The sequence below is a fragment of the Zingiber officinale genome, chromosome 1B (genome assembly GCF_018446385.1).
Source record: "Zingiber officinale cultivar Zhangliang chromosome 1B, Zo_v1.1, whole genome shotgun sequence".
In the NCBI taxonomy this organism is placed as follows: domain Eukaryota; kingdom Viridiplantae; phylum Streptophyta; class Magnoliopsida; order Zingiberales; family Zingiberaceae; genus Zingiber; species Zingiber officinale.
The window spans coordinates 160,338,099-160,348,455 of record NC_055986.1 but is presented as its reverse complement, the minus strand read 5'-3'; the positions used below and the strand labels follow the sequence as shown (position 1 = coordinate 160,348,455).

At 35.9% G+C, this 10,357-nt stretch overlaps 2 protein-coding genes across 2 annotated transcripts; both read right to left on the bottom strand.

The window, feature by feature from the left end:
- Positions 1-2,311: 2,311 nt before the first annotated feature.
- Positions 2,312-3,268, bottom strand: LOC122015339 (AT-hook motif nuclear-localized protein 19-like). Its single transcript, XM_042572216.1, has 2 exons — positions 3,210-3,268; positions 2,312-3,070 (listed from the first exon to the last, which is right to left on the bottom strand). Exon 2 carries the CDS (start codon positions 2,978-2,980, stop codon positions 2,417-2,419), a length of 564 nt encoding a protein of 187 aa, XP_042428150.1. The 5' UTR covers positions 2,981-3,070; positions 3,210-3,268; the 3' UTR covers positions 2,312-2,416.
- Positions 3,269-4,760: 1,492 nt separating this feature from the next.
- LOC122015262 (very-long-chain aldehyde decarbonylase GL1-8-like) lies at positions 4,761-8,805 on the bottom strand. Its single transcript, XM_042572093.1, has 7 exons — positions 8,593-8,805; positions 6,315-6,452; positions 5,932-6,077; positions 5,685-5,804; positions 5,402-5,614; positions 5,234-5,314; positions 4,761-5,081 (listed from the first exon to the last, which is right to left on the bottom strand). The coding sequence occupies exons 1-7, from the start codon at positions 8,620-8,622 to the stop codon at positions 5,012-5,014; spliced, it is 798 nt and encodes a 265-aa protein (XP_042428027.1). The 5' UTR covers positions 8,623-8,805; the 3' UTR covers positions 4,761-5,011.
- Between the last annotated feature and the right edge of the window lie 1,552 nt (positions 8,806-10,357).

Below are 10,357 nucleotides of genomic sequence, written 5' to 3'. Positions count from 1 at the left end.
TGCTAAGATGAACGAATCATCTTTTATCATATTATTATTAATTTTCTACTCAATAACCTTCAAGTAACAAATGTTGAAATTTATTTCCCTTGCATATTAAAATTATAACACATGAAATTAAATTTAAATATTTTATTTAAAATTTCATCATGGTTAACGTTTTGTTATTATTATTATTAGCATTACTTTTGATCATTACTACATACTGTGTGTGTATGTTTTTACGTAGTTAATAATTAAGATTTTGTTTTGTGTGTGTGATATTTACTTATACTTTTTGGTTATTTCTTACGACTTCCTGTCCTTCGTAAATTTCTTTGGCATGTATCAAATATTTTAGTCAGAACTATTTAAAATTTAATAAAATTAGCTTTTGAGACCTTGGAGCAATAATTTATTTCGAGAATTTCAATGTCAAATTTGATTAAAACAGTCCATTAAATATTTTAATTATATTTATGATAATGAATGGGTAAGATTTGACCGTGCTTTGTGTGTGAACTACAGAGACGCAGCAATTAAGGCATGATATTTGGTTGAGTTGGATTAGTCATTGAATCTTGGTCAATGAATTAACTATGGTAATGTAAAAGGTCATTCCACTGTCCAAGGGGTAGAGCAACCTCCTAGATAGGAAAAATAGACTGAATTCCAAAAAATTGAAACTTTGGTCTGGCAATTTTACCCTCTGAAAAAAAGAGATGAATAATGTAACATAGATAGATGAATAATGTAATATAAAATCTGAGACGAGATTTAGTCCTATAAAAGTTTTTTATCGAAAATAAAAATAAATTAAGAAGTATTCATAATGAATAATCTAAAATCTCAATATTCTATGTGAACTAGAGACACAACAATCTAGAGACCAGATACTCTAGTCTATAAAAAAAAGTAAAATAGGAGATGAACCACTTGTAATTATAGTCAAATTGTGATTATGATCCGATCGTAATTAGTTACGATCTTTTTTTAGGTTCACCGTTCTCCTTAGGTTATAGTTTAGACTGAGACGGATGACTGAAATCCATCGATGGTGGACGAGTGGCTAGGTTGTCGAGTGCCCGTCCTGATCCAGATTATAATTTAGAGGGACGATGACTTTAAAAAGAGATGATAACTAATTATGATCAATCACGATCACAATTTAGAGACAATTACAAATGTTCTATCCCTATCCATTTTTTTTTTTGTTTTTTTATAAGAAGCCTCAGCAATATAAGATATGATATTTGGTTGACTTGTATTAGTCATTGAATGATGGTCAATGAATTAACTTATGACGTAAAGGGTCATTAACGGTAAAAATAGAAGGTAAATTTATACGTAGTCTCCAATTATAAATTTAATTTTACAAGTAGTCTTATTGATCAAAATATTTATTTTCACTTTTTAGTCCAAAATAATAGACACTAATTTATCTAATTATTTTTGATATTTTCAGGTATAAAAAGTCAAAAAAATAAGTATAATTTTTCTTAAATTCAGCACATTAAACTAGAATTCAGTATATTTTCTATCCAATTGAGCACGACTCTTTTTCCACTTTAATTAGATGAAAACTATACTAAATATTCTTTAAATGATACTCAATTAGATAAAAAATATACTAGATTTTTTTTGAATTGTGTTGAATTCTAGTTTGAATTATATTAAGTAGGAAAAAAAGTCATGTTCAATTTGATAGAAAATATACTGAAATCTAGTTTAAAGTGCCGAATTTAAAAGGAATTATACTTATTTTTAGATTTTTTATACCTAAAAAAATATGAGGGGTCAAATTTGATAGAAATATACTTGATTTTTATTTAAAGTGCTCTGAATTCTAATTTAAAGTGTTGAATTTAAGATGAATTATACTCATTTTTGAATTTTTTGTACTTAAAAAATCTGAAGGTCAATTAGGTAATGATATTTGCATGATGAAATTGAAACAAATGAAACTTTACATGCAGGGAATGAAAATAAAATTTTTTAGATATAGGGACGGTAGCAAAGTTAAAGTTATGATTAGAGGTTTTTCTCTAATTTACTGAAAAATAGATTGAATTCTAAAAAAATTGAAATTTTGGTTTTACAATTCTACCCTTAAAAAAAAAATGAATAATGCAACACAAAATCTAAGATGATCGATTCTGTCCACTAAAATTTTTTATCGATCGTTAGTATAAATTAAAAAATATTCATGATGGATAGCGTATATTCTATATTTGAGCATCCTAATTAAAAATCGAACAATGAACACCTAGTGACATCCTTCCGCTTACAATTTTACCATGTACCAACGCGACTGAATCTACTACGAAATTGATATTTTACGAGTACAAGAACAAGACCTAGCACTGAGATCAGGCAGTAGAAGCATATATATAAAAAGTATCTTAATCACGGCGGCGGTCTCAGAGGAGTTCTGGCGTCAGATCACAGATGCCCCTGCCTCTTCCTCCGCCGCCAACCTCTCGTAGACCACATTCCCGAACGAAACGGCGACCACATACACCGTCCCTGCCGCCATCAATTTCCCGACCACATTCCCGCCCATTACCTGCCCTCCCCCTCGGCTGGCAACGGAGACCGCCAGCCCGTTCGCCCCCAGCGGTGCCGGCGCCGGAAGGAACGCCCCGTGGAGGGACACGATCTCGAACCGTCCGGGAAGTGTCATGGACACCGCCGCCGCCGCCGCCTCCAACCAGGGCTGGCGGAGCGTCACGTCGGCCACGGCTCCCCTGCCGCTAAGCACGCAGAGGCCGCGCTGCGAGCGCGCAGCGAAGGCGGATACGGCCGCGACGATGTCGGTGCCGCTGGCGATCTCCAGCACGCTGGGGCGGAGCGCGTCGGGGCTCTCACGGGTGATGATGACCGGCGGCTTCTGCTTATTCTTAGAACCAAGCGGCCGTCCTCGCCGGGGACGCCAACTGCTGGCATTGCCGGAGTCGCTTTTGTGGCTGCCCTCGTCGCCGCGGCGATTGCCAATGGCCATGGGATATTGGGCGTCTTGTCGTACGGCGAACTGGCAGTCGTCGTCTATATTCCCGCCGGGTTCATCAAGATCCAATTTTTAGACCAAAACCTGAAAAAAGGAAAGCGCAAATTAACGAACCAGTCAACAAACAAACACTGTGAAATAGTTGATCAAAAAACAGAGGAGAAAAGAAGACGACGACGACGACGACTAAACGAGGAATATGGAACTCTGTCACTGCTCTCACTTTAAACCTTCACCGGAAGCAGTTGAAAACGCGGAGAAATAAATTATGCAGGGAAAAGCTGGGAGCGGGCGTGCTTGCTTGCTGCTAGCTCCATTAATATACATACGGAGGCAGAATACCGAGCAAGATGTCTGGTTCTCCTTTGCCGTGCTTTTCCTTGGACGTCTAAAATTTGGTCAAAGTAATGACTGTTACACTAATATTTGTAAAATTATTCTATTTAACATTATAATATAATTATTTTGCTAAAGAACCCTCAGTAAGTGTCCCAACCTTGTAAATTCACAATGACAAACAACGTTCTCTTACTGGCCTTTGCATGGTCCACCACCGATCGACATGTTATAGACATGTATCTCTCTTAATTTTTCATCACATCTTAGTACATTTAAGAGTAGCACAAAGTACTAAATGTGTTGTGTTAAGTTCTTTTTCTTTCCTCCTCTCTTATTTTATGATGGTGCCTAACTCCTTGATAGCCTAAAAGATTTGTGTTCTTCACTCCATACCCGAGTGCAAAACCAAAACTAAATTTTAGGTTCGTTGGCGGTGTCCTTGAGCTTAGTAGAAACACTTCTTGTTTTATTGTGATTTTAATTTTGTTGTTAGACTACTCACAATTTATGTGCCGGTGCACTGATAAAGCATTTACCGATTATGAGTGGTCCTCTTATTTGCCCTGAGTATTTTGTTATTAGAGTAAAGACGGATAATATTTATTTCAGACGGTTTAATATTATTGACCCTAACTAGATATAAACAGATAAATCATAAGAGTATTTTTATCCTAACACCCTTTGCATAAAGAAATCAGACACTTAACAAAATCTATTGAAACAATCATCTATATAATTATCAACTATGCCAAGGATATTTTGCACCCGCAAAATATTTTATCATTGATGTTCCTAGGAAGAAGTCCTCAAAACTCAACTCCTTTGTCCAAGCGGTGATAATCCCTTTAAATATAAAGAAACTTATCAAATATATGTCTTATTACTTTTGCCTTCTTACGGAAAAAAACTTATCAAATATATGCCCCATTACTTTTGCCTTCTTGCGAAAAAAACTTATCAAATTTATCTCTCATTACTTTTGTCTTCGGCAAGAGTCATGACATAATAATAAAATTGTTATTGTATGATCTAGAGGTGTTCAAGTATTGAGAATAATATCTTAAAAAGGAAAGTAAGATTATGTACAATTTATTCTTCTCTAATATCAATATTGAAGATGTCATGCATTAGATTGCCCTTTTATATGTTAAATTTTGACAAAGATCTTGACCTCAAATGGATGACCGCAAAAGGATGATCTGAACTAAGATGGCCCTGGCACGATAATCACAAAAATTTGAAATACATAATCCTAAGATGCCCATTCCATCAAAACATTGGTTGTGTCCCTACGGAGCTAATCAATCCAGTTTGATCTCGTCCAGAGAGAGAGAGAGAGAGAGAGAGAGAGAGGAGAGAGGAGAGAGGAGAGAGGGAGAGAGAGAGATCTCTAAATTTGACCTCAAGTCAAATAGTGCGTCGATGGACCAGGACATTGCAAATGCCAAACATTACAACCAAATTGTAAGCTGTCACATACATCAATATTCCTTTCAGCTGTTACTCCAACAGTCAAAAGAGAACTCTACAAGAAATGAAGTACCCAGATGACTAGCAAATTGTCTTTCCTCAAGGGCTCTTTGGAAGCCCTTGTTATTTGCAATGGAAACGGATAAAAGGACAAATTAAATTCAGATGATGCTGTGATGCGATCGGATAGGCAGATGTCGGCATATATTTCACTACTTAATACTTCTTTCCTTCTACTTCCTCAACAGCCTTCAACTTCCAATAACCTTTATCGGTGCCAAATATCCTGATAGAATACACATTAAAACATAGAAAATGATGCTCTCCAACTGGGTATTAACAATTGAACCAACACACATTTTAGAAAGTGTGCTAGTTAAAGAAGTTTAATAACAGAGCAGATTCAACCAAGTTTAAAAAGTAATAAGCTCTACTCACCAATCCACGTAAGTAAAAGTTGATGAATAATTGCCCGACTTAGTATAAAGCAAACGGTGGTGATAGTCATGGAAATCAGCCCTGCAGAAACAATAATGAAGATATCAAACTAATATCACATAGGATTAGAAAATTATCAATCATATATACTGACATCACAAAACTCACCCTCCGTACAGTGGAATGAAATTTGAGGGACTCCATGGAAAGTGGTATCCACTGTGAGCTTCAACTGTCTCCAGGACTCTAACTATCACCCATAACCAGAGTGTAAAGAGATGGGGACCAGTTAGAGCAGGGCCTAATATTGTGGCAAAGCCAAGGAATAAGATCTCGGCAGGGTGTGCATATTCAGAAGTCAGTCCAAAAGGCGTAGCATGTCTGAGACCATATTAGCTGTTAGAGAAGAAGATAACAACACATGAATCTTCAGAGAAGCAATTTGACTTACTCATGATGCACACTGTGAACATGCTGATACAGCCATTTGGTATGTAGTATTCTGTGCCCCCAGTAGAACACGAAATCTTCCACGATGAAGTAAAAGATAATTTGAGAGACAATAACACTCCTACAAGGGGAAAAAAAAAGAAGCTTCTTGTAAGAAAGTACAAAAATAATCTGAGACAAGAGCTTAAAATGGCTCCAAAAAGAATCTGAGATGCATGCAATGTGAAGTAAAGAGAAGATGGAAATACCAGGGTGGCAATGGAAGGCTGCTTCTCAGACCCATGAATCTGAAAGTAGGGTAAGAAATGAGCATGAGCGGTAAGTTGACGCATACATGGTAAAGGACTAGGCGCAAAATGCATCTCCATTGTACTTCTGGAGTGTTGACCTTTTTCTGAAAAATGTTAATAGACCATTAGGATGCAACAATCAAACTAAAAACACTTTTGTAATAACTTTCAGAATAATTGGACAAGAGCAGAGCATAGTTACCAAGTAAATTCTAGAAGTAGAAAAACAGATATATAAGTCATCACAGGTTTTAACAGAAAATAATACTAGATTAGACAGAAAAATGATTCAAAACTCAATGAACTCTAAAATAAAAGGTGCATCTTATTACAAGTTCAACCTGAATTTTGTATTTTCTGAACAACCCAGATCTCTCAAAATATAGAGTTGGAAGTCCAGATAAGAAGTATACACTTTCATGAATCAGGAAGGTGCCAATAGTAGCCAACTGGAACTCACTGAAATGTGTGATAAGATACTGCATAACAAAGATCAAATGTTATAAGGAATTAACTAATTGTTTAGGCACTACAATTAAGTTAATATAAGCCATTTTAATTTTAAGTGTAAAGATAGAAATAAGAAAAAACATCTAGCAGAAAGTCCAAACCCACATGCACACAAGAAGGCCATAACTTACTGAATAGAGATATGTCATCATAGTCATTGTGATCATCAAGCCATATTTGTTCCCAATTATTTAGGATCGACTAAATGAATCCTATCCCTTATTCAAGTTCTATGCAAGTCCATATTGCTAGTAATAACCAAATCAATTAAAATATATTTTTTATAAAATTGACTGTTTTTTTTTCTTTGGCCCCACTACTCCTTAAATCTTCTACTCTGAACTTTTCAAGTCTCTAACTCTAGAATCCTTCAGTCGTCTTTAATGTTTTTTTTATATTGTGTTAATATTCAAGAAGTCAAACTCGAGAGAAATCCCAGTACACTGGAAGTTGATAAATAGCAAAAAGAAAAAAAATGCTGCAGGTCACAATTGAGGGCATGGATCTAACCAATTTCACTGTAAGAATAAATCAAGAGTTATACCTAAGACAACCAAAATTATATACATTCAGTTCTAGAGAGTTTTCTTCAGTCTTCTTTTATTTAACCTTCTTCTCAAATTGATTCAAGTTGTGTAGCTATAGAGTTCGTGGCTAAATTTTAGGATATGTTCATAACATCATAGTGCAATTTTTCTAGTTTCACGATCTTTTAACCTTGAAAGTTGAAAGTAAATGTGGGCCATTTTTAAGCCACACCTGGCTGATTTTAAACAAGCATCATAACATGCAAGTACTTAAAGATCATCAGTTCTTGAATCTATAAGAAATAAGAATGATATGCTGATCATAAAACAACAAATATAAATAAGGTTCTACTTTACCAAGATTTAGGCAGCTAGAAATGTGTTCATTTCAATCATCACTGATATTAAGATTTTACACAGATCAGAAAGTTATGGAGAACAATTTCTTGTTCATAAATTAGGGCTTCTAAATTGCAAGTATAGAAGTGTAGGACAACTATCCACAACTAGGACAATCAAATTCCGATGAATTTGCATAAAAAACAGAAGTCAAAATCATGCAGATAAAACACAATAAAGCGTAGTCACCATAAAATATCCTCAATAAAGCACATGCATCTGATTTTGCACAAATGCACATACTAAAACTCTAAAAGTTCTATAGCTAAAAAATTTACCATCTAATCGACTGAACTTGACAAACAAACTAATGAAAATAAATATCTAAAAGAAAGATGAAAAGACAATTGAGCAGTTAGAAATTATATTTGTAACATCATGGTGATCTCATTATCCTTGCAACATTATATTTGGAAAGGTAGAATCTCATTATCCTTGCAACATTATATTTGGAAAGGTAGAATCTCATTATCCTTCTCCATCAAAAGTGAAATAGGTAATCTAAATGGCTTTTTTTAAAAGTCCATATGAGGTAAAGCGGCTGATTCTGGTTCAGCCATCAATAGTCATTTTTTTTATCCTTTCAGTGGTCTGCCTTCCAGTTTTAACGAAAGGTAAAAAAAGAATCCATCCAGAGATCAAAATGGCAGATGTAATTGTAATCAGTAAAACTTGTTAAAGAAAAAGAAAAGAAAGTGCCATGCATTTAAAATGGTAAGAATATGGCCAAAAGAAGACCGATAACAAGATCCGAATACCAACTCTAAAACTATTTCAAAAAGAACAACTCCAGAATCACACACTGAGAAACTTACGGACAACTGGACGTCACGATCACATAGCAAACTTAGAAAATGAAATCCGAACCTTTTGAACGCAAAGCCTAAGACCTCTCATACAAATCGCTGACAAATCATGTAACAGACAACAACGACTTCTAAAATTTACGTAAATACGTTAATTCATCCAAACCTTCGATAAAATCAACAGCGGAAAGGAAAGAATAAGAAGCGGCGACATGCAGATTGCAAGAACAATTTATTAAAGAACATTCATCGACAGGGCGCTCAGATTTCAAGATGATCGAGGCGGCGACGTAAGAGGGAGCATATCGCCGGCATCGATCTTCACTGTCGAGCCGATCATGAACTCCGATGCAAGATATTAAAATAGAGAGCCATACCCCCCAGCACGATTCGATGAGCGACGCCATGGTGGAGCGGAGATCGGCAGAGCCGCCGATGCGAGGACTGAGACGGTGACGTGGAAAAAGAGCTCAATCCGTTCGACGAAACGAAATGCGGAGAAGTTTAAATAATGGTCTGTTTGGGAGGAGGAGGTGAGGGAAGGATAAAGTCAGGGTAGGTAACTTTTACCCTTGTTTTCTTGTTTGGGAAGGTTTTGTTTAGATGGGAAAAGACGGGGAAGTATTGAGGGAAGGGAAGTTATTACCTTGTTTGGGAGAAAATGGAGAGTAAAAAATATTAAATATATAAAATTATAAAATCGTCCTCTCCTCTCTAACAAGATAAGATTATATATTTTTTAATTTTTCTTTTTCTCCATTTTCTTTCTAAAGTTCCCTACTTGTAAATGTCTCCCGCAGCTTGTGTGTTATAGTCAACATGACAATTAAATATCTTATTTCACTGAGAGTTTGGATAGAAATTTGAGTAACAAAAGTACTTAATTTACATCAAAATCTAATATAATCTTCTTAATTGAATGAAGCAATGCTTTACGATTTGTATCCAAGTCTCCCAACATGATTTCTCATTTTTTACTGTCATTTCCTAAAATACAATTGAAGTATTAATCGGTGAATCGGTGATGATAGGGAGAATTTCAATATAATTACACGATGAATTAATCTGAAGTTGGAGACCTAAGGTTCGGCTCCTCTGGTCCGACGATCATTGCGTAGTCCTTCTCCACAGGCTGCGGAGGCATGTTAGTGTCGAAGTGGCATTGCAGGCCATTCTTCTCCTAGTCCAAGGAGCAGGCTGCAACCGGCTGGGATTTGACCTTTTTCATAGGGTCAAAGGTGTCTAGAAAATCAGGTGGCGTTGCAAGAGGCTCTACTGCTTTAGTTGCTATTACTAGTGGTTCCGTCGCTGCCATTGGAGAAGACTCTCTTATGTTGCGTCATCAATTGATCTCATGCGGAGAAGAGCATGACGAAGGCCACGACAATTGGGGGAGCTTGAGACGGAGGAAAAGGTGAAGCGAGGGCCTGTGCAAGGAGGAGGAGAAGGGAAAGACAAAAGAAAAAGAAGTAATATTATAAAATAGGAATAAAATTAGTATATATATATTTTTATTTTTTTATTATCTTTTTTTACACCCTAATCTAGGGTGTAAGAAAATGCTCCATTTCATAGATAAGTAAGGATAAAATTTACTTTTCTTTACCTTTCCTGTTCACTCCCTTCCAAATAAAATTTAGTTCACTCCTTTCCAAACAAAATTTAGAGTTCCCTTCTCTTAATTATCCTTCCCTCACCTGCTTCCAAATATAGGGTCAAATATCTATTTTCTTACTCCTCAATTTAAAGGGTAAAAAGGTTATCCTTCCCTCTTCTCCTTTACATTTACGAACCTCCGCTGACCCATCCAAACTGAGGCTTCGTCGATGAAAAAAAAAGATAGCCAGTCTGTCGAGTCGGTGCTTTGAGCTTTCCTCTCTCAAACGAATAGCGCAATAGACGTACTTGGCTTTGACTTACCCTTAGTTGTACTTTATTATTATTTAAATAAATGGTGGGCCCATTCCGCATGCACTGAACTGAAAAGCCAGCACGTGATGTACGACCATAATGTAAAGGCAAATAAATTCGATCCTACTCACAAGTGTATATATATCTTTTGTTTACTTATTTTATTGGCGGCACATATTTTACTCTGACAAATTTTTGGCGGTGATTTTCCAAACTGCATAGCTGATATGC

What these genes read in the sequence shown, in the direction of transcription:
- LOC122015339 (XM_042572216.1), bottom strand. Translation starts at nt 2,980, where the DNA reads ATGGCCATTGGCAATCGCCGCGGCGACGAGGGCAGCCACAAAAGCGAC.
- LOC122015262 (XM_042572093.1), bottom strand. Translation starts at nt 8,622, where the DNA reads ATGGCGTCGCTCATCGAATCGTGCTGGGGG. An exon ending in TCAGAAAATACAAAATTCAG is followed by an intron (nt 6,078 to 6,314) that starts GTTGAACTTGTA and finishes AACATTTTTCAG; the next exon opens with AAAAAGGTCAACACTCCAGA. An exon ending in AGCCTTCCATTGCCACCCTG is followed by an intron (nt 5,805 to 5,931) that starts GTATTTCCATCT and finishes TTCCCCTTGTAG; the next exon opens with GAGTGTTATTGTCTCTCAAA.